The sequence below is a fragment of the Ascaphus truei genome, chromosome 18, assembly GCF_040206685.1.
Source record: "Ascaphus truei isolate aAscTru1 chromosome 18, aAscTru1.hap1, whole genome shotgun sequence".
NCBI lineage: Eukaryota > Metazoa > Chordata > Amphibia > Anura > Ascaphidae > Ascaphus > Ascaphus truei.
Genome location: NC_134500.1, coordinates 35843519 through 35871308, shown reverse-complemented (window position 1 = coordinate 35871308; position 27790 = coordinate 35843519). Strand labels below are relative to the sequence as shown.

General features: G+C 46.6%; 1 protein-coding gene across 2 annotated transcripts in view; it reads right to left on the bottom strand.

The window, feature by feature from the left end:
* Positions 1–1616: 1616 nt before the first annotated feature.
* The window catches only part of CA12 (carbonic anhydrase 12), a 37900-nt gene continuing 11726 nt past the window's right edge, over positions 1617–27790 (bottom strand). Inside the window, exons 1-9 of one of the 2 annotated variants that reach the window (XM_075576215.1) lie at positions 26703–26806; positions 25055–25228; positions 24720–24862; positions 24411–24506; positions 19138–19201; positions 16517–16674; positions 15425–15551; positions 9722–9809; positions 1617–3057 (exon numbers count right to left, since the gene is read on the bottom strand). In XM_075576215.1, coding sequence (XP_075432330.1) covers positions 2979–3057; positions 9722–9809; positions 15425–15551; positions 16517–16674; positions 19138–19201; positions 24411–24506; positions 24720–24862; positions 25055–25228; positions 26703–26709 — 936 coding nt within the window. In that variant the 5' untranslated portion in view covers positions 26710–26806 and the 3' untranslated portion in view covers positions 1617–2978. Of the gene's footprint in view, positions 3058–9721; positions 9810–15424; positions 15552–16516; positions 16675–19137; positions 19202–24410; positions 24507–24719; positions 24863–25054; positions 25229–26702; positions 26807–27790 lie in introns of those variants that run through there. The other variant, XM_075576214.1, reaches the window with a different exon arrangement.

Below are 27790 nucleotides of genomic sequence, written 5' to 3'. Positions count from 1 at the left end.
AAATTGTGTTTTGATTTGTAATTAAAAATATCACCATCACAAATACAATTATCTGTGACAAAACAATGACAAAAGACAATGAAGTTACACTTACAATGCGCGTGCCCGGCCCACACACCTTTTTATTTGTTCTGGTAGTTGGCATAAAGTCACGCAATGTTGCAGGAGGGCCGCTCTTCAAGTTAAGTACCCCCACAATTTGCCCTGGAGGGGCCCTCTGACAGTGCCGCCTTGGGCACCTCACATCCCAAGGCCGGCCCCAGAGGGAACCCACCCAGGAGGGGCCTGATGCGGAATTTGGCTCCCGGCTTCCGCATGGGTGGACTACTTCCGTCACCACCCCCGTTCCCAGAGGAGAGCGCAGGGCCCGGCCCAGTCGCCCCATCACCTCTTGATTTAGTGGAGGTCCCATCGCCACCAGGGTATAGTATTGAGTTTGTGGCCCCCACTTTTTGCCCTAGCTCAGGAGGGATAAACTCAATTTGCCGTTTTGTTCTCCAATGCAATTACAACACACATCACTGCGATATGCTCAAAGAACTAGATTGGTCAACACTTGAGTCTAGGCGCAAAGTTCACCTTTCCTGTCTCACCCTCAAATACTTTCTGGGCAAGCTACCCAGCTACCTGAACAAGCTCCTCACCCCTACCACACGCAGCACTTATCACCTGAGATCAGACTCCAAAAGACTATTCATGGTCCCAAGGCTCAACAAAGTATCCGGACGTTCCTCCTTCTCCTACCGTGCACCCCAAAACTGGAACAACCTACCAGAGACTCTCACATCCACCACCAGTTTAAGTTCTTTCAAATATAAGGCTGTCTCACATTTTAATCTAGTCTGTAACTGTTTCATACGCCCATAATATATATTTTCTAACTGTGCATGCAATGTATTGTATATAATGTATACCTTGTTCATTTATGTAACTGTATTTGTAACCATGTATTATTTGTCTTACTCTGTGCCCAGGACATACTTGAAAACGAGAGGTAACTCTCAATGTATTACTTCCTGGTAAAATATTTATAAATAAATAAATATACAACACAATCTCATTCTTTACATGTCCACTAAGCAATTATGTGTATTGGTTAGAGGAGACGTGAGGTTTGGAAAGTTCTGTAAACGTGAAGAAGAGACCTGTGAGGTTTGGAATGCAATAAAGTTACATTTTTAAGATCGATTAACCTGAATTTGGAATAAGATAAATATAGCTTAAGATGGTGTCATCTCAGTATGCTCAACATGAGCTGTCAAATCTATATTTAATAATGAATGGGTTCTCCTAAGCTCATGATGAGAGGGTCGAGTCTTCAGTAATTACTTTATCACCCAGCACTGTGGGACCAAACCCACGTTCAACAGGTAGAACAGAACTCCTTCAGTGTCTTTAGTATAGTGCCCCAGTGCAGCACACAAGGATTCTGGGTAGCGACAGAAAACGGGTGTAGGCGGTTATACACACACTCCAATTATATTCAATCACCCATTTTTTTATTTTTTTTTATTTATTTTTTACAAATTAAAAAAAAAAAAAAAACAATTTATTAGAAACCTGTGTTTGTACAATTCTGTATTAACACAATTTTTTTTTTTTTTAAATCACTCCAACTCTAATACACATTTATGGCTTACCCCCCAAAAATATCACCTCATTAGTATAACCGATCAGCTATATATAATATACTGCGCTGTGTGATAATTCATGTACATTTGGGTCAGAAGCAAAAAAAAAAATGAATTCGAAAATGTTCAGGGTATGTTGGCTGTTGTTCCCGTAAGGATTATGGGTTGTCTAGTTCTGCCTGTCTCAATACAAAGAACCGGAAAGTAAATCCCAAAGGATGAGAGCTTGACTGAGCTGCCCTAAAAATGTGAGCGCGCACGTTATTTTGATCAGAGAAAAAGGAAACTCAGACTGGTCAGGGAAATATCGCATCTGGTGGCTTCCTCAAAGTCTAGATTGGCCAAGTCTGCCAAAATAACCGGGAGATTTCCAACATCTTGGGTAGACCCAAAATGACTGGCCGGATCTTCCATAAACAGCCGGTGAGTCCATATGTAGTGTGTGTGTAAACGTTTACGCCCTATTGCAACATTTCCATCCATTCTGACCCTACACTCAGTTTCTCCAGTCTGGACGGTAAGACAATATATAAATATTTCGGTAAAAGCACGAATTAAAAATCACTGTGGAGAGAGACTCTGCCGACCGGAGAGAGTGAGAGAGAAACAAGCGCAGTTACCAAAAGTTCACATTTTTATGGTCGAGGTTAAAACGTTAAAATAAAGAAATAAATATGGCGTCAGCGAGGATCATTAAGACGCAAAGCCACATTCTCGCCGTCTTTGCTGTGAGTCTTTGCCGTAATTACTCATCGTTAACACGGACATCGGCCCTTCACAGTCCTGCATTGTAACCGCGTCTCTGACAGAGGGGCTTGGGCAGTGAAGCGGTTAACCAGCGTGCTAAAATGAGGACGTGTCCCAGCATGCATCTGTGGAGCCCACTCTATAAGCCAGGACTAGGCTGTAGGCGAGCAGAAGGAATTCTTGGGGTTTGTTCTCCTAAAAGCACTGTGGGATTTGCAGTCATTGTTTGGGACTGAATGTCCCAGGATGCATCTGGCCTCAAACTAAGCTTCAGACATAGTGAATGAGTAGAGAAGGGGCAGCCAACGCCCAGTCCTCAAGGGCCACCAACAGGTCAGGTATTGACGATATCCCTGATTCAGCACAGGTGGCGCAATCAGTGGCTCAGTCTTGGACTGCACCACCTGTGCTGAAGCAGGGATATCCAGAAAAGCCGACCTGTTGGTGGCTCGAGGACTGGAGTTGGCAAGCCATGGAGTAGAGCATATCAGCCTGTAGCAGGTTTGTATTAAAGGGGCAAGTGGGCACAACTGGAACTCTGGTTGTGCGAATTTGTCAATGCGCGATCATCGTAGGACCGCCACTGTACGATGGAGGAGATCATACTTTGGACGTGTTCTCTTCAATGGTCGCCGCCGGTGTGTACGCAACAAGCTTATTTTTTCCGCGGTCTTTGCTCCTGCAACAAAATAGAACGGGTTTAGTTTTTTATATTTATGTGCACAATTTTCAGGGACGTACAATTATCACCAGGTTATGAAATAAAAAAGTCGTCGGCTAAACAAATTGAACCAATATTTTGCTAGCGATCTTCGAGACAGACATAGTATAGAGCAGGGGTGCGCAAACTTCTGTTGCTGCGCCCCCCTGCCGCCACTCTCCCGGTGCTTGCGTCCCCCCCTTACCTTCCTGTCGGCATGAAATGACGCCGTGGGGTCATATGACGCGACATGACCCACGGCGTCATCTGAAGCCGGCTGAAACTCAGTAAGTTCAGTTGCAGAGGCCTCAGGCGATCCCCCGGCAAACGCCACCCCCCCCCCCAAAAAAAAATCCTGCCCCCCCCAGTTTGCGCACCCCGGTACAAAGTTAATACAAATACAACATTGTGAGCACATTCCCGTCTCAGAAAGGTCCACAACCCTGCCTTTCCCCATTATCTCTGGGCCTACAATGCTCCCACTGCAGCCAGGGATTCTGGGAAATTACATGCAAATGAGCACACACAGGGTGTCACTTTTGGCCTTTGGGGGTTAACGGTGTGGGCCCACACAGTGCCAACGCCCCTCCCCATCACATGGTGCTGGGTGACTAGGCAGAATCATAGCCCCGCCCGCTTCTGCCTAGTGATAGTGATGTCACTATGAGAGAAAGAGAGACAGAGATGGTGATGTTACTGCGAGAGAGGCAGAGAGACAGACAGAGTTCTAGAAGGTCCAGTCCCAGGAGGAGTTGAAGAAGAGACCTCACTGTTAATAATATATATAGGTTATAATATAAATGAGTATTAGGATATAGGGTAAGGGTCCTTTTTATTGTTTTATAGTTAGGTACAGTACCCGACAGATAGCATCCCCAGGAATGGCTCCACATAGATGAAGGGTGGGCATATTGCGGCCACAAACCACATACGGCTCACGGGATGATTGTCTGCAGCCTGCCCCTAGGTAGGGACCGGTGTTGCGGGTGTAAGAGGCAGTATCAGAGGCAGCGTGTCTGGAGCCCACCCAGCTGGTCCGAACACAGAAGATAGGACTGACCGGAAGTCGGGGCCCTAACTTCCATAGTCAAACGCCTCGGTGGGCTCCAGCCGTGCTGCTATCTCAGACGCTGCCTCCGGCGCCCGCACCACAGGTAGGAACCAGGGGAAGAGGGAAGGCGGGTGACTGAGGGGGGAGAATTAAGAGATGGGGGGGAGAGAGTGTGTGTGAGAAAGAGGCAGAGAGTGAGGGGAGTAGGGGAGAAGCTGGTGAAGATGGGGGCTTTGCAGACTGAATGTAGATTCTCTACGAGTGTAGCGCCCGCAAAGCTTACCAAAGCTGGTCAAGTGGCTGTCCAGCCAAAATAATTGCCCATCCCGGCCAGTGGAAGCCTATGCCTCATAGGGGTTCCCCAAACCATCACTGGATCAGCCCAATTGGAGGGTTTATAGCCAACTCTCACCGAGACAGCCATGAGATGGCATTCAGTACCGAAGATGGGGATACTGACAGAGTGTAGCACAAGGCCTGGCAAAGGCCCACAGGAGATGGAGCACCACAGACTCTACACAGCAGAGAGAGCAATTAGGTAACCCATAAAGAGTCAATCTTTAATAATCCCTAGCATGCAGAGATTGGGAGCAGCTAGAGAAGAGGATACAGACAGCACAAAACAGTGAAGCCTAATGAAACTATACAAGATGCAATGTATACGTTATGAACAAGACCATCAACGGTGATTAATAAAGCTGCAGTTTGTATGAATAATGTTCCCAACGCCCATCACCGCATTACCAATGCCCCCAGCCCGCACGAAGCCGACACGCTGAGTAAGCTAATTACAGACACGTGATGTAAACTCCCTACGAGTCGGACAGGGAGGGCTACACGTGTGACACAGCTTTATCAGCACAGCTTGGGCTAAGGAAGTACACACACCACGGGGCTGGCCTTAGGACAAGGCGGCCCGCCTTGGGCCCTGCACCTTTGGGCCCCACCCCCCCGACGCTCCCGTCTGACCGTGCCAAGATCCATCTTTCACCCGACCGTAGGGGGGTGCTGTAGGGGGGAAGGTGGGGCCTCCCCATCTCCAGCTCCCCCCTCCAGTCTGAAATTGGATCCCAGCACCGACAGGAGGGAGAGCGGGGCCCCTGGACACATGATGCTGCCGGATGAGGGCTGCTCGTCTAGGCAAGTCCCTCTTAATTTTTTACAAGGGGGGCCCAGCTTGCAGCGTGCCGGAGCTGAACCCCGTTCATTTCAGCTCTGAGGCTCCCCGGCTTCCAGAGATACTTACTCCAAAGGGGGCGCCAGTACAGTATCTGCAGTTTCAGCTCCTGTGTCAGATGGGCCAATAGGAAGCCGCACCTGATGACATCACAGTTTTCTATTGGCCTGCAGGGCCCGGGAGCTTTGAAAAGCAGCCATATAGTGAACCCTGGAATGGCTACCAGCACCCACTACGGAGGTACGTATCTTCCCAAGCAGGGGGCCCCGGAGCTGAAGTTAATGGGGTTCAGCTCCAGAGACCCCCGCTTCAATACTGTATTACAATACTGAAAAAGAAACGGCTGAGATTGCCTCTTTAATGCCGATTATCAAATATCTCCCCAAAATATAACAATGCTTTAAAAAAAAAAAAAAGAGAATTATATTATGGACAGAATTAGCCCAAAAGGTTCTAAGACCACATCCATCTCAATGAGATTTGTGGAAAAATGGCCTTAATATGCTGTATGAAAGTCAGAAATGTACTATTATAGCCTCTCAAAAGCTAAATTAGCTAACTCCTAGAAGGAAAGCGGTTAAAAACAGTGCACATTAGAAGTGCTTTTAGCAACAAAAAGAAATAACACAAAAACAAGTACGTCACAAAAGAGAATTTTCCAACATCAGAGAGCATGTCCTGTGTATGAGCAACGGGAGATTAATTCCTCAAAGGGGACCTGTGAATTATATGTGAATCGCATTGTGACAGGGTCGTGTTCAATGGGTTAGTCTCACGTAGGAGCAAAGTGACAATTCCACGCTCCTTTTCACAGCATACATATTAATTCCATCCCCCAAGTGTCGAATACATGTCCAACTAAGCACCGTACCGCTAGTATTATTAAACCACCTCAATAGGGTGACCACTTGTACCGATTTTGCCGGGACAGTCCCGGTTTTTTCATTACTGTCCCGGTTGCCTGCCTGTCCCGGAAATGTCCCGGGTTGTGGCCTTTGTCCCGGTACATAGATGTGATGTGGAGCGGGCGGCGGTGCGCTAGTCTGCGGCGGCGGAGCTGCGCGAGGAGGATGCGGGACTCAGCTGGTGAGTTTTTTCACTTGTAGAATAGAATGCGGGGGGGTTGGGCTTTAGACATCCTTCAACCAATCCCCTGCGTGCCGGCCGGCATTCTACAAAGCCCCGCCCCGGCATACTCCTTCATAGTAGAATGCTAGGCTGCACGGGATTGGGTGAGAATGCCGAGGGGCGGGGGCAGAGTATGAGCAGAGCACACCACACTACACTACCAGGGAGTAACGGTGCAGGAGATTGGTGGCCATTTGAGGAGGATGGGAGCAGCCCAGCAAGACCGCAGGGGATTGGACAGATGCCGGGTGGGAGGGGCCGCAGTGATCCATGGGATGGCAGTGCTGTCACTGACCTGTGACAGTGACTGCCACGAGGAGCACAGGAGAAGGTGTGTCACAGTCTGGAGCTGCTCAGAGGCAAAGCTGCCGCTGCACGTGTGACACAGTCAGTACAATAAGTACTGTAAGTGTAAGTAGCAACATATATATTTATAATAATGCACAACCATGTTTCTGCTTTCCCCTGCTATTTATTTAGCACATTTTTATATTATATATACAAGCCCCAAGGTCAGGTCAGGAATGACAATGAGGAATGTCCAATTAATGTCTTCATTTTTTATTTAATTTTAATTAATGTCAATAAATTATTTATATAATTTTCTGGGTGTGTGTCTCTGTCTGGGTGTGTGTCTCTGTGTGTGTGTGTGTGTGTCTCTCTCTCTCCCCCTCCCTGTCATCCTCTCCGTACCTGTCACCTCTCCCTCTCTCTCCACCTCCCTGTCACCTCTCCCCCTCTCTCTCTCCCTCCCTCCCTGTCACCTCCCTCCCTCCCTGTCATCTCCCTTCCTGTCACCTCCCTCCCTGTCACCTCCCTCCCTCCCTGTCACCTCCCTCCCTCCCTGTCACCTCCCTCCCTCCCTGTCACCTCCCTCCCTTTCACCCCTCTCCCTCCCTGTCACCTCTCCCTCCCTCCCTGTCACCTCTCTCCCTCCCTCCCTCTCTGTCACCTCCCTCCCTGTCACCTTTCTCCCTCCCTCCCTGTCACCTCCCTCCCTGTCACCTTTCTCCCTCCCTCCCTGTCACCTCCCTCCCTCCCTGTCACATCTCTCCCTCCCTCCCTGTCACCTCTCTCCCTCCCTGTCACCTCTCGCCCCCCCTCCCTCCGTCACCTCTCTCCCTCCCTCCCTGTCACCTCCCTCCCCCCTCCCTTTCAGCTCCCTACCTGCCTCCCTCCCTTTCACCTCCCTCCCTCCCTGTCACCTCTATCTCCCTCCCTGTCACCTCTATCTCTCCCTCCCTCCCAGTCACCTCTATCTCTCCCTCCCTCCCAGTCACCTCTATCTCTCCCTCCCTCCCAGTCACCTCTATCTCTCCCTCCCTCCCAGTCACCTCTATCTCTCCCTCCCTCCCTCCCAGTCACCTCTATCTCTCCCTCCCTCCCTCCCAGTCACCTCTATCTCTCCCTCCCTCCCAGTCACCTCTATCTCTCCCTCTCTCTCTCCCTCCCTCCCTGTCACCTCTCTCCCTCCCTCCCTGTCACCTCTCTCCCTCCCTCCCTGTCACCTCTCTCCCTCCCTCCCTGTCACCTCTCTCCCTCCCTCCCTGTCACCTCTCTCCCTCCCTCCCTGTCACCTCTCTCCCTCCCTCCCTGTCACCTCTCTCCCTCCCTCCCTGTCACCTCTCTCCCTCCCTCCCTGTCACCTCTCGCCACCCCTCCCTCCGTCACCTCTCGCCACCCCTCCCTCCGTCACCTCTCTCCCCCACTCCCTGTCACCTCCCTACCTCCCTCCCTCCCTTTCACCTCCCTCCCTCCATGTCACCTCTATCTCTCCCTCCCTCCCAGTCACCTCTATCTCTCCCTCCCTCCCAGTCACCTCTATCTCTCCCTCCCTCCCAGTCACCTCTATCTTTCCCTCCCAGTCACCTCTATCTCTCCCTCCCAGTCACCTCTATCTCTCCCTCCCAGTCACCTCTATCTCTCCCTCCCAGTCACCTCTATCTCTCCCTCCCAGTCACCTCTATCTCTCCCTCCCAGTCACCTCTATCTCTCCCTCCCAGTCACCTCTATCTCTCCCTCCCAGTCACCTCTATCTCTCCCTCCCAGTCACCTCTATCTCTCCCTCCCAGTCACCTCTATCTCTCCCTCCCAGTCACCTCTATCTCTCCCTCCCAGTCACCTCTATCTCTCCCTCCCTGTCACCTCCCTCCCTCCCTGTCACCTCTCTCCCTCCCTGTCACCTCCCTCCCTCCCTGTCACCTCTCTCCCTGTCACCTCTCTCCCTCCCTCCTTCCCTGTCACCTCCCCCCTCCCTGTCACCTCCCTCCCTCCCACCTCTATCTCTCCCTCCCTGTCACCTCTATCTCTCCCTCCCTCCCAGCCACCTCTATCTCTCCCTCCCTCCCAGCCACCTCTATCTCTCCCTCCCAGTCATCTCTATCTCTCCCTCCCAGTCATCTCTATCTCTCCCTCCCAGTCACCTCTATCTCTCTCTCCCTCCCAGTCACCTCTATCTCTCCCTCCCAGTCACCTCTATCTCTCCCTCCCTCCCAGTCACCTCTATCTCTCCCTCCCAGTCACCTCTCTCCCTCCCTCCCTGTCACCTCTCTCCCTCCCTCCCTGTCACCTCTCTCCCTCCCTCCCAGTCACCTCTCTCCCTCCCTCCCAGTCACCTCTCTCCCTCCCTCCCAGTCACCTCTCTCCCTCCCTCCCAGTCACCTCTATCTCTTCCTCCCTCCCAGCCACCTCTCTCCATCCCTCCCAGTCACCTCTATCTCTCCCTCCCAGTCACCTCCCTCCCTCCCTGTCACCTCCCTCCCTGTCACCCCTCTCTCCCTCCCTCCCTGTCACCCCTCTCCCCCTCCGTCACCTACCTCCCTCCCTGTCACCTCCCTCCCTCCCTGTCACCTCTCTCCCTCCCTCCTAGTCACCTCTCTCCCTCCCTCCTAGTCACCTCTCTCCCTCCCTCCTAGTCACCTCTCTCCCTCCCTCCTAGTCACCTCTCTCCCTCCCTCCTAGTCACCTCTCTCCCTCCCTCCCTGTCACCTCCCTCCCTGTCACCTCCCTCCCTTTGGGGGGGCGCGCATGATTTCTGTTGGGGGAGAAGGTAGAGAGAGAATGGGAAGAGGTAGAATGAATAATACAGCATCAATGGTGACACTATTAGATAAATATCATTATAATATTCTTTTTTAGTAATGTTTTTTGTTGTATTAATAATTTTTTTTGTGTCCCGGTTTTTCATTTTCAAAATCTGGTCACCCTACACCTCAACCACAGGGTCCGTTTCCTACACTGGCCCCTCATAACATGGCGCGTCTGTACATCGAAAGTTCATCCCTTACCCTTTTTTTCTGTGAAGCAGCCAGCAGGTAACACCGATAACTATTATAACAGCAAGGACACAGGCCAATACAACCGACAGCACCACACCTAGAGGAGGAAGAAAGTTCTTTAACACACATACATGTCAGACAGTTGTAATACTCCTACTTCCAACAGTTTCCGTGACCTATTGTTTTCGGTGATGTAATGAATATTTACCGAATACTTACATCCAGCAGAGCAACTTATTTTAATTACATAAGGGAGTCGTTTAAAAAAAAAATCATCTTTTTGGGGACCAGATTAAAGTCTTTAGGTCTAAAGGTAGACAAGCTTCTTTTTCTAGGGCTTCCGATCTTTTCAGATTAGGATTAATGTTCCATTGGACAATTGGATAGAGTTGAGACGTTTTGTAATAGGACAACAAGCAAGGTACGGCTAAACCAACCGCCAGTGACGGTCTTCCCAGAACTCTTCCCCCGATTCTTGTTTTTTTATGGTTCCAAATGAATTTTGTGATCAAGGACTGGAGGGAGAGGATCTCTTAATATGACCGGTAAGGTCTGCAATAAGTACAAAATACATATTAATGCCCTGTATTTTACCAATCCATGAAATATTATAAGTGGACCAAAGTCTAATGTCTTCTGTAAGAGTTTGAACTAGTTTGGGAAAAGTTTCACAATAAAGAGTGTAACTATTTGTAAGGAAGCAAGGGTTATTCAAAAATAGAAAATCCGGAGCACAGAGGGCCAATTTCAAAAATGTATTAAATTAAAAACATATAGACAAAAATCCTGACAGATTCTCTAACACTGATAAAGCGCCCTGTGCGTGAAACATGTTAGGGAATCGGTCAGGATTTTTGTCTCTATGTTTTTAATTGAATACATTTTTGATATTGGCCCTCTGTCCCACCGGTAAACCTTCTTTCTAGCTGTGCTCCGGATTTTCTCTTTGTGAATAACCCGTGCTGTCTTACATGCCTGGATGCACGCTGCGCCAGAGACACAGACAAGCATTATGGATTCAAGTGTTCCGGCTGCTTCATCCGCAGGGAGCCAGTTCAGCCAGGAGCTTGGCTACATAGACAAATTTCCCTAGCCAATTCCAGTCTGGCTTTCGTCCCAAACACTCCACCGTAACTACCCTGCTAAAAGTTTGCAATGAAATCCAGTGTGGAATGGAACGGGGACAACTCACTGGTGCAATATTCCTAGATTTTGCAAAGGCTTTTGACACCGTTGATCACGCTATCCTGCTTAACAAACTCCAGAGCTCTGGAATAGGGAAGCATGCTTTAAACTGGTTTCAGTCCTACCTATCAGGAAGATCCCAACATGTGTCCATCTCTGGCTCTAACTCCAACCCCCTGGATATCCCCTGTGGGGTCCCGCAAGGCTCTGTTCTGGGGCCCCTACTCTTCTCAGTGTTCATTAATGATCTTCCCACAGTTTGTAAGGAAGCCTCAATACACATGTATGCAGATGACACAATCCTATATGCACACAGCCATAGCCTCTCTGACCCTCAACACATACTTCAGTCTGACTTTTTGAGACTCGAAAACTGGATTTCCCAAAACAAACTGTTTTTAAACACTGACAAGACTGTAACAATGGTATTTGGGACCAAGACTAAATTTGTAAAGCTTCCAGTGACTGAGCTCCTGATTAGAACCAACGCTAACACCACCCTAACACCTGTCACTAGTTTTAAATACCTGGGCTTATGGTTTGACTCCCACTTATCATTTGGGATGCACATTGATACCCTGACAACCAAGACCTATGCCAAACTAGGGGTACTTTACAGGAACAAATCCTCCCTAAGTCTCCTGGTCAAAAAGCGTATCGCACAGCAGATGCTAATGCCAATTATTGACTATGGAGACATAGTATATGGCTCGGCTCCTCAAACCCACCTTAGCAAACTTGACACCCTCTACAATTCAATTTGTCGTTTTGTTCTCCAATGCAACTACAACACACATCACTGCGAAATGCTCAAAGAACTAGATTGGTCATCACTATAGTCTAGGCGCAAAGTTCACCTTTCCTGTCTTGCCTTTAAATTCTTCATGGGCAAGCTACTCCCCTACCTGAACAAGCTCCTCACCCCTACCACTTGCAGCACCTATCACCTGAGATCAGACTCCAAAAGACTGTTCATGGTCCCAAGGCTCAACAAAGTATCCGGATGTTCCTCCTTCTCCTTCCGTGCACCCCAAAACTGGAACAACCTACCAGAAACTCTCACATCCACCACCAGCTTAAGTTCTTTCAAATCTAAGGCTGTCTCACACTTTAATCTGGTCTGTAACTGTTTCATACGCTCATAATATATATTTTCTTTAACTGTGCATGCAATGTCTTGTATATAATGTATACCCTGTTCATTTATGTAACTGTACTTGTAACCATGTATTATTTGTTTTACTCCGTGCCCAGGACATACTTGAAAACGAGAGGTAACTCTAAATGTATTACTTCCTGGTAAAATATTTTATAAATAAAATAGATGCCGGTCTGACTGCCCTCCGGTTCCAGCTATCATCTCCCCTGGACATACTCCACGGAAGGGGTTAATTTTCTACACAGGGATTGCAGTATGAGCGGTGGGGCTGGTTCTGATCTCCCCTCCCTCCCCCATCTGCCTTCGGTTTCCAGCCAGTGAATCGTGAGTAAAGGTGGCAACATGATTGTGCTTCTAATGAATAGTCCGTTGCCACATATACAGTATCACATTTTTATTTATCATCAACAGGGGAAGAGGAATGGACTTTTCACACCTCACACTGTCTCTAGCTATACTCTTATGCAGTTCATATGAGCTCCGGAGTTCTGGGCTGATCACAGTCCTGCTACTTCTATTTGTAAGGAAGACTCCCAAATATTTGATAGAAGTCTGTTGCCATTTGAAGTTGAAGTTAATAGCCATCAACTTTTCAACTTCTTTTGGGATATTGATATTCAGCGCTTCCGATTTAGTATGATTGATCTTAAACCCTGAGATTTTAGTAAATATCCAGAGAAGACGGAATAGGCTGGGTAGGGATGCGAGAGGTTTGGAGATCGTCAGGATCACATCATCCAGCACGAGTGTCCTTTGTGACCAAGTTATTGAAAATCTGGGAGACCACCAGGTTCAGATGCACTTTGACTACCAGGAATTCGCTAGTCGCCCCCCTACTAATTAACCCTGATATTTCTCACTGCCTGAACGGAAAGGATTTTACAATTTGGCAACAGAAAAGGCTTCTTAGACTGAAAGATTTATAAAAAGGATAATACAGTAAAGACATTTGATCAAGTCCGGGAAGAAAAAAAGGTATGTCCCATTCTGATTTCTTCAGATACCTTCAGCTTTGAGCCTTTTGAATTTTGAAAAACTATGTACACTCGAGACAGACACGAGCGAGTGGGCCTACCTCACAAATGTACAGGGAAGTTACTTGTTCAGGTGTGGAGTTTACACACAAATTACAGTATATGAACCAATGGGAGGCAGACGAGTTTTAGAGGAAGAGAATTGGGATGAAATATTTGAGTCAGCTGCTAAGAGTTCACTTTGTACCACATTAGAGGAGAACGCATATAAAGTTATGATGAGCTGGTATCTCACCCCGGTTAAGCTTTCCAAATTTATCCCGGGATATTCTCCAATGTATCCAAAAAACTGCAGACAATGGTCAGATTTGTTGCATACAGTATGCTGTGGCCTTGTCCTCAAGTTGCATCCCTCTGGAGGGAAATTAAGAATTGGCTACAGAGAATATTGGGCCTCGATATACCTATGGATCCTTGGTTATTCTACATAGATCAGTGCAAAATCTGAAAGTAAATTAGTTGCCCATTTTGCAACAAGATGCGAGATTGCAGCATTATGGAAACAAAAAGATATCCCACACATTTCTAAGTAACAGAATTTGGTTTGTCTGTCAAGGATACCGGTTCTAAATTTCAGAAAGTTTGGCAACCATGGTTAGCCCAATCGGACATACCGGGAGTGAATATGACCACAATTTTGCTATGATGTAGATGCGTTCTCCTCTGATGTACAAGTCTGGCTAATAGAGGGCTATATCTGAAGTCTCAGTGAAATAAAACTTGCAGGTGCAAGGGACAGAAGCTCCTTTCGTCTAGCACTCCGACCCAAATGATGTATTGGCATGATTAGTATGTTAAAACATGACTATTAAATCATGTAAAATAGTAGTGGACAAAAAACAAACATACAATTCTCCACATAATACAAAAATACTGGATGTGGGCTAATGTAGACACACTAGCTACAGAGTAAAGAAGTGGCTAGGTGGCCCTCATCTACAGTAGTAGGTGAACCGCTGCAGGAACACCAGTGCCATATAGAGTAGGTAATTCCCTTGGGAGAGAAATAGTCTTCCAATAGACTGGTGGTGCCTAAAACTAGATGTCAACCAGTTGAATCTAAACTTTGGTTGATAAGATAGTTTAGTTTGACAGAATGCCTATACAAGAGCAATTGATTTGTATAGAGATGCCGGATGGTACCGGTACTGGCATAGTTGGGAATACTGTATGGCAACATTCGGGTACTCCAGTATAGAGTATGGTGGATACTAAAAACAACGTGGACAGACCTGGTCCACAAAAATACAGTGCGATCACTCAGAATAGTTTATTTGGTCATCACTGTGACGAATACACATGTCTCATGTGTTTGTGTGAGACAAGCCACTTTTTGTAACGTGGATCTACTAATTAAATTGATAGCGAGCGGCTAATAACATAAGATCAGAACCTGGTGAAATATAAAATGTTTTAACTTTCGAGGCAACCACTAACCAAGTGTAGAATTCTTAGTAATGGCAGCAGGTGTTCGAGTGATCAGAACACAAAGTCACAGTGTATACCTAAGTAGCTAGGCTGTGTTACACTCACTATTTAGTGATCAAAAGTTGGAGTAGTTGCAGCATACCAATGTAGTGGCTGCTATATACACTGTATATATAGCCGCCACTACATGTGCCCCCCCACCCCCCAGATGTGTTCCTCCTAATTTTGTTTAATCCTAGAAATTGTATATAAAATGTAATTTAATATAAATATATATATATATATATTTTAAATGGTGCCTTTCTGCTCAAAAACACTTTGTATGACAGAGCGGCCGACTTGTAACCGGCTGTATTGGAGAAAATCTGCCCCTGTATCGGGGAAACCCTGTGGCTGCCATTTCCTCTACCAGAATCCTTTGCTCATCTCTCCCTCAATGTTTATTGGTTACTCCCGCCCAAGTGAGGCTGTGACATCAGACTGGAATGGAAGCTTTATCTTATTCTGGCTGCTATGCTGTTCTATCCCCGCACAGCAGTCATTTTCTGACGGACTTTATCCCACTGGCTCAGAGGACCTTTACATAATCCTAGCCTTTAATAATATTTGTTTCTTACATAGTACTGACCGTGTCGGCAGCACTGTACATGGATTTTTGCAATCAGTCACTGACCTGAAGAGCTTACGATCTAATTTGAGCGCCCATGACACAGGAAGATTTAAAAAAAAAAAAAAAAAAAGTGTTCCGTTAGAGCCGGATTATATTTATGTTCACCCACTTCAATGGCAGGCACACGGCAGCATGCTAGCGGAGCTTTAGCAAGAGACATTGCTGACCAAGTAGAAACAACCTTTTAACCCCGTCGCTGCCTTCAACGCACACTGCGCAACCGCCGCTCTACCCACCTTCCCGATAAGAGACAGATACCAGCCTGTCCCCAATCGCCTGCAGCCGCCTGTAATTATCCTGCATCTCCACGGGCGCTGAGCTGTTCCTATTTGTGCAGTATAGGGCCGTCTCCAGGGACAGGAGCTGCAAGCAAGGTGAGGGGCATTAAAAACCTATAAAAATCCTATAGACAGCGGCTTACAAATAAGAAGCAGGGACCCCAATAAAAATGTAATTCTACATTTATTACAGCAAATACCACTTGTGAGCACATTCCCAGGTCTGCAACCCTGCCCTTCCCGCATAAATCACTTATCATACAGTGCATCCAACGCAGCCAAGGATTCTGGGTAATTACATCATAGTGTATCACTTTTTGCATCTTGTCCATTTCAACATGGAGCCCTATAAGCGTATGCCTGCCGTATTACACAGCTTTTCAGCACAGCTGGAGTTAAAGTGCATGGCCAGTAACCTACTCACAAACAGCCATTCTGACCTTTTGGTTCTCACGATCTTATAAAAAGGTTTGCAAAATATGTGTGCAGTGTCTCACTAAAACAAGTGGGATGGTAAGAGTCTGGAAACAAAGAAAGGTGTCCAGGATAAAAGTGGGGGGTTGAGGGAGGAAGTCTAACCAAGCAGAGGACACTTGCTATGGAAGGGGATGAGCATGTCCTACTCCAGGACATCACAAAGGAGAGGCCAAGGCAGAGAAACAGCCTCTTGAGGTTGGCATTGCCATGGGATCTCACCCCTCAAAATCATAATTATATTTTATAATTATCTGTCACACGCCCAGAAGACCTCCAGTAACAAATCAGGAGAACTCACCGAAGCTATAAGAAGATGGGCTTCCATATGAATGTCAGCAAGACCAAAGTGAGGTTCAACAAATGTGTCAACTCAAAGATCATAATAAATGGAAAAGAACTAGAAGAAGTCGAAGACTAGGTCTATCTTGGCCAACAAGTATCAATGGATGGAAACCTTCCTTATGACATTAACCCCCCCCCCCCCCAAGTAGATCTATATTGTTACCCATGTTCAGCATATATAATTAACACTATTTGAAGTAAGGAAGCATTACATGGGGAGGTCACACTTGCCTGCTCCTCCGAAATCAGCACTGGATTCCGAAAGACCGTCCACCGGACACTTGGGTTACATGGTGGGTTGGTGAGCGATCCCTTGTAGCGATAGTACTCATCCAACCTTTCAGGAAGAAGCTCACGGACATTGAATCCAGCAATCGTAACTGCCTGGCCTGTAAGAGATTGGACCATGATCACAAGATATCTATCGTTGGACAAAGATGGAACTCAACTGGATTCCAAGAGAGATCAAAAGACCAAGACGACGACCAAAAGTAAGATGGGAGAATGAAAGCAGAAAACGTGTTGGAGAAACATGGGAGGAGAGACTTGTAACCAGCAGTGGATCAACATGGCTGAAGATTAGAAAATTATACATACGTTAGTATTTTGACAGACCCCACATATATATATATATACACATATATATATATATATATATATACACACACACACACAAATACAACTGTATGCTCATCTGCATGTCTTAGGCAGGTCTGCAACCCCACCTTTCCCCATTATCACCCAGCATACAGCACTTCCACTGCAGCAAGGGATTCTGGGAAATGACATGCAAATGATATATATCAGTGTAAAACACTAGTACAAGGCACTCTTTCAACGATGACACAGATTATCTAATTGAGGTGCAGACAAAATACTAGTGCGTGTATACGAGATACAAGACTACTGCTGTATAAGTATTAAACTCACTTGGATAATCCACGCGAGTTGTGTGTAATACCAAGTTGGTTTCTCTCGTGGCACAGTCTTGGATCCTTTCATCCACGTCTCTGCTAGATGAAGCCCGCGGAGAAGGCGATGCACGTGTTTGCTCCTCGAGTCTCGCTCACTGTGTTCTTGCAGATAGTCCAGACGTTCAGGGAATTAACCTGACACGTTTCGCTTAAACAGCTTCATCAGGGGTGAAGCGAGACTCGAGGAGCCAACACACGCTTTGCCTTCTCCGCTGACGTCATCTGGCAGAGGAGAGGATCCAAGACTGCGCCACGAGAAAACGCGCCAACTTAATCTGTGCCTGGCGGTTCCCAGAAAATGCCGGCTCTTCAAGATTGTAAATGACACTTATAGCGGATAAAGATGAGGCAGAAGCCCCAGAAAGGGGAGGCCGCCTCCATAAGGGCAGGTATTGGAATTGGAACATTGGTGCCCGCACCAACTGGGAGAGGAGGGGGGACTTTGGGACAAGGGGCTTAAATACCCTGCACCCCAGCACAAAGTGTTTCTTTGCAATCATGGGGTCTGCACACCAAGCCTTAAACATTTTTAAAATCAGTATTATACTATGTTCTGTCGTTAAATTTAGGTCTCCATATTATATACCCGAAGGATCACGACATACTTACAGCACAAGCATTTACCAGTAATCCCAACTCCAGTGGAATATCACGCACAAAACTCATGGGGATAATCTGGGAGTTTAATACTTATAGAGCAGCAGTCACACACACACACACACACGGAATATACTACACCAGGAATGCTCAAACTTTCCCCCCTGCGCCCCCCTCCCTGCTCCCCCCCCACCCCCCTCCTTACCTTGTCTTTGGCATCAAATGACGCCACAGGGTCATGTGACTTTGCGGCATCATTTGAAGCCGCGTTGCTATGGTGATGCGTCACCAAAGACAAGGTAAGGGACATTGCAGAGGCCTCATGCAATCCCCTGGCATTTAATGCCTTGGGGAAGAGCGCAGGGCCTCTGAAACCACCGCACCCCTCCTGAAAAATGTGGCGTCCCCCCTCTTGAGGGGTGCACCCCCCAGTACTACACCATCATAGGTGTTTTGTTTTTCGCCTCACCGAGGCCCTTCCTTGAATACATACATATTCTCTGGAAACTGGTTCCTGCTCATCTCTCATTTGTTGATCCTCATTAACACGGGGCGCCTGATGTTTTAGTAGGAATTAATAAAAGGCAACAACACCTGGTTTGTTAGACACCCTGAATTAAAGTGACTTTGAGACTGACAGTCTACCAGATTAAGGGAGAATGTGTTAAATGTGACAGCCTGTCAGAACAGCCCCTATGAAATAAGGTTTATAGGTTAACCATCCCTAGACAAAAACACTTAAGCCCTAGTGCGAAGCCAATGCGTCATCATTACACAGGAATCCTATTTACCGTTGTCAAGTAGATGGTTTTAGGGATGGGCGCCTGAACACTGCACACCTCACACTGTCTGAGGTTAGAGGTACAGCTGTCAGAAACAGTATACTGCTGAACGCCCTTTGTAAGCCTCATCCTAGTGTAAAGGGTCAGTCCTATGTAAGACCAACGTGACATGTTTAATGGGTTAAAGTGTCAGTCCCACGTAGGGGCAAAGTGACCTAATGGCAGTGACATGTTTAATGGGTTAATGGGTCAGTCCCACGTAGGGGCAAAGTTACTTAATGGCAGTGACGTGGTTAATGGGTCAGTCCCACGTAGGGGCAAAGTGACCTAATGGCAGTGACGTGGTTAATGGGTCAGTCCCACGTAGGGGCAAAGTGACCTCATGAAGGTGGCACGTATAAGGAGCTCAGACAAGGTGGCTGCTGCCCCCCTTTATCCTGCAAATCATGGCAGGTGCATCCGGACGTGTCCTGGGTACAGAGCCTCAGCCTGTGCTCACCTTTGTACCTCACGTTGGGAAGCTGAGAGAAGATTCTGTCATATGAAGGATTGAAGGCGCCCACCTGGGAAGGAAATGCAGAGTAACACATTACATACCATACATACCTATTCTTGGTGGGTTACATAGATAAGGTTGAAAAGGGACATGCATCATCAAGTTCATCCTATGCTAAATTTAGACTACAGATACTTTATTCTATCTCCGTACTTACAGAATATTGATCCAGAGGAAGGCAAACACAAAACCCCAATGAAATATCATCCAATGATATCATAAGGGGAAAAATAAATTCCTTCCTGACTCCAGGAATTGGCAATCAGATTACTCCCTGGATCAACATCCTACCCATATTTACTTATTTGGTATATCCCTGTATACCTTTCCAAAAAGATGTCAAACCTTTTTTGAACAGATCTATTGTATCTGCCATCACAGTCTCCATGGGTAATGAATCCCAAACTAACTGCCCTTACTGTAAAGAACCCTTTCCTTTGTTGCTGGTGAAATCTCCTTTCCTCCAACTTTAAGGGATGTCCCAGAGTCCTTAGTACTGCCCGGGGGATGAATAGTTCTTTTGAAAGCTCCTTGTATTGTCCCTGAATATATTTGTATATAGTTATCATATCCCCTCTTAGACGCCTCTTTTCTAATGTAAATAAATCTAATTTAGCTAGCCTCTCCTCATAAGTTAGAATGTCCATCCCCTTTATTAATTTGGTGGCTCTTCTCTGCATTCTCTCTAGTTCCATAATGTCTTTTCTAAGGAGTGGAGCCCAAAATTGTACTCCATATTCAAGGTGAGGTGGTTAGGGTTGCCAGGGGTCCGGTATTGAACCGGACTGTCCTGTATTTGGACACTCTGTCCAGTAAATAATGACAGAGATGAGTATACAGAGTGGACATTTATGTGTATACTGGTATTACCTCTCTGGACATAGCAATCTGACCCACTTGGGGGGCCCGCGGGATTTCCCCGAGCGGGGAGAGAGCAGGGTTGTTGCTAGGGGGCCAATCAGGAGGAGATGTGGCCAAGGAGAGGAGGAAACAGCATGGAGGTGTGTGTGTGTCGAGCGAGTCACACATTTCACCATTGTGTCTAGTATTTTTGGAGTAGCCACCTGATCACCCTAAAGGTGGTAGCAAGATGTTACGGTTAAGTGGGGGTGGTTGGGCAGGTCCTTTCTGAGGCCTTAAAAGGCTTCATGGGGGGAGTGCGTCCTCTTTTCCCACAGCCAGGAGGCAGCCCATGCACCCTCCCCTAATTATCCCATTATTAGTATTTCGTGTTTAGGAGTTTGGAAAACGGATATGTAAATATACATTTGGTAGTTTGGTTCAGTATTATATATGGGCGCAGCTTTGGAGAATATTTGGGTGGGGATACTCTGTAGGGACCCCAATTAATGTTTGACCTGAGATTGGGTCTAAAATAAGATACAAGCCCTATAGCAGTGATTCCCAAACCTTGTGTACACAGTGCTCCCCCCTGCTAGAAAATATTAGTAGCCTGAACCCCCAATTCATAAATCTTATTGTGATTCCTCAGACTATCGCTAACAAACCTGTGTGACCGATCCCAGGCAGTATATAGTGTCCTAAGCTTGTGGGGGAACACACAATAATCCCACCCAAACTGCCCCTCGGCGTGTACAGCAGCATGGGGGGGTATAGCTGGCGCGCACTGCGGGAGCTTCCAAAGTCACGCCCCACAATGCCTTGCTGCTGTGGATGCAAAGCATTGTGGTAAGCACCTTCTGTAAGCGACAGTGATACCCCCCCACGCTAAAGGTGCAGTTTGGGGCCTTACTAATGGCGCAGTCCCCACACGGGCTCAGGATCCCACTATACTGCCTGGGACCCACCATTACAGGTTTGCCTTGGTGAACCCCTTGGAGACACCTCACAATCCCCCTGTAGGGAATCACTGCCCTATATCAATGTGCTAAAGCCTTATGTTCATAATATGTGTGTGGTCATGTGTTTATTTTGCATGTTAGATACTTACCTCGCTTTTCTGCTTTAGAGTCTCTTACTCCGCTATTTTTATTGGCTGAACACTGAGCTCATCAGAATTAAATTCAGATGCAAGATCTGTGCCCCTGGGAGAGTTAATGACGCACGGATTGGCTGAAGTAAACCTTTTCAATAGTGCATCCTGGGTGTCGTAGCTCTGCAGCCAATAAAAATGTTTTAATGCTAAAGACAACATCCCAGAATCCCTTGCTTTACTAGTCAAGACGCCCCTGCTTGGGGAGATTCTGAGCACTGTACCTCCATGTTAGAAAAATCAGGTAGCCCCACCAGTGATAGGGAACTATCAATGTGGGGCGGGTGTATTACGTGTAAACACATCAACAATGGTGCCACATCTTTTAAAGCTAGGAATTCTACAGTTACTTATGCAATTAAAAGCATGATGAACTACAAATGTAGTTTTGCAATTTATCGTTTAGAGTGCACATGCGGTCCATAGTATATAGGCAGGACTAAAAGAAGAAGTTTACAACAACGATTCCTGGAACACCGTGGGAATATACAAAAAGGAATAATGACCCATGGAGTTTAAAGGCATTTTAGTTTGTAACACAATAAAAATCCTCAAGGGTTAAAAGTTACAGGCATAGAACACATTAAAAATAGTGACTATGGTGGAGACAGAATAATGACCCTTAGACAAAAGGAGACATATTGGATACACCAGTTAGGAACTATGTCTCCCAATGGATTTAATGAGGATATAGATTTAGCAGCATTTTTATGATTTTTAATGTCCTGTCTTTATTATGTATCTGTATTGTTTATTATCCCAAGCACAGAATGTATTTTAAAATTCTAATTCAAATTCTTTTTTTGTTTATATCATAGCTGTTGATATCAATAATACCAGATGTTTCTAGAGACTGTAGTTACCATTTATTTCAACTAGTTTCATATTATCATGTTATATAATACACAGTGTATATATATATATATATATATATATATATATATATATATATATATATATATATATATATATATATATATATATATATATATATATACATATATATACATATACACACACAGGTAAACCCCGTTATAACGCGGTCCTTGGGGTCCACCCCGAAACCACCGCGTTAGTAACGGGGTCACGCTAATTTAAAAAAAAAAATGCCCGCCGCATCAGCGCATATTCACCCCGCGGTCCCGGCTTCCCCCTGTCACCGCGTGACAGGAGATGGGAGGGGGGATGCCCCTCCGGTCCCGGCTTCAGTTTCTCCTGTCACCGCGGGACAGGAGATGGGAGGGGGGATGCCCCTCCGGTCCCGGCTTCGGCTTCCCCTGTCACCGCAGGACAGGAGATGGGAGGGGGGATGCCCCTCCTGTCCAGCTTCCCCCCGCCGCAGCACAGGGCCCTCGCGCCGCAGTACAGGGCCCCCTGGCCCGCCGTAGCACAGGGTCGTCCTGCCACCCCCCCCCCCCCATGCCCCCCCGCGCTGCACCGGGCCATCCCACCAGCCCCCGCAGCATCGGGGGCCCCCGCAGCCATCATCCCCCTCCACCGCAGCACCACCCCCACCGGCACGCAGCGGCCCCCCCCCTGCAGCCACATGCCTCACCAATCATCCCCAAGGTAAGGCTGATTTATGTATATGTGTATTGGGAGGGGTGTGTGTGTGTGTGTGTGTGTGTGTGTGTGTGTGCAGTGTGCAGTGTGTGTCAGTGTGAGCAGTGTGTGAGCAATGAGCAGTGTGTCAGTGTATGCAGTGTGAGCAATGAGCAGTGTGTGTGCAGTGTGTGCAGTGTGTGCACTGTGAGCAATGAGCAGTGTGTGTGCAGTGTGTGCAGTGTGTGCAGTGTGAGCAATGAGCAGTGTGTGTGCAGTGTGTGCAGTGTGTGCAGTGTGAGCAATGAGCAGTGAGCAGTGTGTGTGCAGTGTGTGCAGTGAGAGTGTGTGCAGTGTGTGCAGTGTGTGCAGTGTGCAAAAAAAAAAAAATTTAAAACGGGAGCCACGGGAAAACCGCGTTATAACCGAATCGCGGTATAACGAGGCACGTTATAACGGGGTTTACCTGTATATATATATATTTTTATTTATTTATTTTAAACCTATATCTTACATTTTATAATATATTTTATTATAGAGATATTTTATTCATGACTTTTTAAATAAATTCACCTTTCAATTAGTAGTGTACATTATATATAGCATGCATACGCTTTTAATACCATCTGGAGATATTGATAAAACAACAGCTATGATTGGCCAATGCCACAAGTGTTCCTATTGGTTGGAACCACAATGAAGCACTATTAAAAGGAAGATCAGCGCCCTTGTAGCTACAGTGCCCCTGACGAAGAGGACCCGTTCCTTGAAACGCGTAGGGCTGTATCTACCAAGGCTGCTGAAACTGAAGAAGCTGGAGTAACATTGGCGGACACGGAGTCTGTCCACATCATCCGGCAAGGGAGTGTACGTCAGCCCCAAAACCAACCCCCACTAGACGGCGTGAGCACGGTGACATCACAAGCACACGTGACGCGGAAGCGGAGCCGCACCGATCGGAGAGGGAAGGAGCTACAGACTGAAGGAAACCTCCTGCAGGAGATGGGGACATTACGGTTGTTCCGGTGGATACTTCATTAAGGATCATCACACACATTGATGTGCTCTCTATCTACTTACGTCTGCAAGTGTTTTTAACATGAAATCGGTGATACTGCACTATGGGTTTTGCGCTTTTTTTTTTTCTATAGCTCATTATCTTGGACCCGAGGGTTGGATCCAGTGAAAGCAGTATTACCCATACAATTTTTGGATTACACACACATACATACTCATATGGACTTATACTTGTGTGTATTATTTTATATATACACTAATTGATTATATTGTATTCTTTTGTTTTTTGTGACCGCAATAATATCTCTAATTCTGTCCACTGAGCCTAGAGCGCTAGCTGAATCTACTAATATCTCAATATATGTAAGATGTTGTGATATCCTCATTTTCAGTGTTCGACAAATCTATACATTTGCACGCCCCGGGCGAGTGGATTTAACATCGTGGCGAGCTCCTATTGGCCCAAGCAGCACACGTGTGGTACTAGGTGGCGAGTAGATTTTTTTGTTCGGCGAGTAGATTTTTCGGTGCTTTGTCGACCACTGCTCATTTTAATACCTTTCGTTTTTTTTATTGTATTTTCATATGCCTCCATGTTAGAAGCCAGAGGGGGGGGATTAATCCTTCAATCCCACAGACATATGGTGCAGTGGTGGGGTCTCACCTCTAGAAGAATCCCTAGAACCGCGAGGCCATCCGCCGCTTCCATTGCCATCGGGAAGTTGGAGTACTTGTCAGAGTTATAATGTACAATGTGCACCTACAAAAGAACATTTAATAAAATTCATGTCTTCACAAAAAAAGTCCTGTCACACATACTCCACCATCAAACCCTCCAGGAGTGACCTAGTAGACATTTTTTGGGGGGCGGTTACAAATAAAACCCTCAGCCCTGATCACTCCATCATGTGTCGGCCGCCTCCAACTATGGGGGAGGTGGGGGGTGGTTCCATCTTCTGCGTCTAACCGTTACCTCTGCCGCAAACTTCTTGCCGCCGATGCTGTGCTCCGACCCCGTTGGGTTCGCCTGGTTGCCCCAGTGAAAATGGAGTTGGGACACGGTGTATCGGAAAAGCTGCCCGTTCTTGTACATGGTGGGAGGCAGGCTCATCATGACTAGAGAAGATGAAGTCGGGAGGGAACAAAAAAACAAATTCTGTTTCACCGACGCGCTTGATGGTTTCTAGAGGTGGTACATTTGTTTAAATTCAATAGAGTGATTTTTTTTTTTTTTTTTGGTAGAATATTCGCTTATCCGTAATGGGGACCCTCCTGGCAGGGGGAATAGGGCACCCCCACCCCCCTCACCTGTATGTCCATTGTTGGAGATGGTGAAGGACTCGGACGCGTTGTATCCCTCCAGTTGGATGGGTTGCAGAGCGGAGTCATACTGCAAAATGTCGTTGTGGAAGTCAATCGGGGATTGGTAAACTCCGCCACAGAAGCTATATTTGTTTGGCCACGAGCTCTCGCCATCCTGACCTGGGACACATTAAAGATGGTGGTCAGTTACACACGGACGGTGGGATGATGTTACATACTGTAGTTACATACATATGAACAAAAAATAAACAAAAGCGCAAGCTCCATAGCACGTAACGGAGTAAAAAATAAGGTACATTTATTTTAAAAATCAGCAACCCATAAGAATGTGCACTTACAGGATTTTAAACAGAACCATTCGTGGGCGAGAAATCTCTATTGTGGTCATCTGCGGTGGTAGGGTGAGTCCCAGGTTTGCAGAGTGGATGTAAACAGCCCAGGTTCACCATGAACTCCTATCCCAAATTGGTAGCAAGATAAAAAGGCATCCAATACAGGCATTGTACCTTATTTTTTACTCAGTTAGGTGCTATGGAGCTTGCGCTTGTGTTTGTTTTTTGTTCATAGATTCCAAAAGTGGTTGGCTATACCACTCCCCTTAAAGCTGCAAAGACGCTCCCTGGATCTTCTATTGGGACTATATTTCTCTCTGGATTTTTTGGTTGAGTGGAACATTCATTTTGGATTTTTCCTTTTTTTTTCACTATCACATTATGGTTTGTAGATATTATTAGGTTAAATTGTGGTAATTTTAATATTTTAAATAAATTATAATAACATATTTATTAGGGTTATTTCACATCCTCTTTAGCTGTACTTAATTTTTGAGTTGTCTTAGTTACATACATAGTATGAAACAAATCGGGACGTGGACCAGAGTAGTGGTAACATTACCATCTTTGAATTGGGAGGGGCCCGGTTTAAATCACAGTGTAAATGCCTTGTGACCTTGGACAAAGTCACGTTATCTCAGTATCGGTCCATTTCTGCTGTGAAACCTCAGACCCCAAATAATCCCGGGTTTTCTTAGATTCTGGTGTCGCACAAGTAGGTTTTGTTTGATGCAATCACATCACCTCTGCTGAGACTCAAGTCCATGGATCCACTACTCTTAGTTCCAAAGCATAACCTCTTGTTTCAACACCTCCCTTTTAATGACAACATCTTCCAGCCAGCACCTTAACAACACCTTTAAAAAACCGTCCCGCATCCCCCTCCCCGCCTCTGCCACCCCTTCAGTCTTTCCTATAAATCACCAGATATACCGATAATCTGAAGTTTCCGAGCTTGAACCAATAGGAGCGCTGGGAATTAACCAGCAGCATTGAGACAAATATACAGTTTCCTTTGGCTAATAGCAAAATGAACATTTGTCACCGTCAGCCATCTGAACCACGAGCAAAATCAACAAGAGCTTTGTCCTGTGGAGACTGCAAGGGGGACCCCTGACAAAGACTCCTGTGTCTTGTTCTGAATGTCGCTCGCGTAGGGACACAGGAACCACACAAGGCATTTCTCTTTTCAAACCTATTTATGGAAAGGCCTTGCAGTGGAAGTGGGGGCCCCATCCCTCTTATCCGCCGCCTCTAACCTCTGCTCCTTCCCTCCCCATAAATAATCTGTATACACGAACCCCACATGCGTCTACCACGGAATGGCCAATCAAAGTCCTCAAGGGCAACAAACAGGTAAGGTTTTCAGGATATCCCTGCTTCAGCACAGGCGGCTCAATCACTGATAGAATCAATCACATGGTAGAATTGGAAACTGCGGAAGGATTTTTAGGGCGAAAAAGGGAAATCGAAAAATGATTTGGACCGAAGTGTGGGTAGGATGGCAGATCAAATGCCCCCCACCCCCAGCGCAACTATTTGGGGGTCTATTGGTATAGAATATTCCTTCCCTAGAACGGTTTTACCTACTGGAGCTGGAAGATGCCAGGTTTGTAAAAGCGTGATCCCAGGACATTACGATGCGTGTAATACGGGACGCAGACTTTAATAGGGGCCGGTGTGTGTTCATTGGTTTCACGGAGCAGTTTGTTTATAGAGTACAAGCTCTTGAGGTCATACAGATTGTTCTGACATGGACACAGCAGTTGTATACACCACCAGCACTATATAAACATGTCTTGGTAAAGGGGTTGTTTGCGCACACATTTAATACATAACAGATTAATGTATTTAGAGACATAAAATGCAGTGACCGAGTGGATGAATGGCCACACACACACAGGCACACAGACACAGGCACACAGAAACACCAATCCTTAACCCTCCATGTTATCGAGCGGTGTGTGCATGTCCCCTCTGGTAGAAGGGTTAAATTGAAGAGTTTGTTGATTCTCGACCATTAATCTGAGAATTAAGAAAGCATTCTGTTTGGAATCCTGAGGAAGACCCTTATATGGAGCAGAAACGTTGGCCTGGAATGGGGAATGGCCTTAAAAAGGTTTATCTATTCTGAAACACACAGATTTTTACTCAACCTATTCAGTTTACGGAGAACTTGGATAAAGCGCAGATTGCAAATCTGTCAATTTCAATGGGAGAGAGGGAGAAGAGAGAGAGAGGGAGAAGAGAGAGAGAGGGGGGGTGAGAGGGAGAAGAGAGAAAGATCACAAAAATGGGACCGTCGCCCACATAAGGGCTGTTGTGCCTCCAGATGGTGGGAGCCGTGGCTGGCTCTCCACCCCCCTCCAACGCCTCACCACAAGGGTTT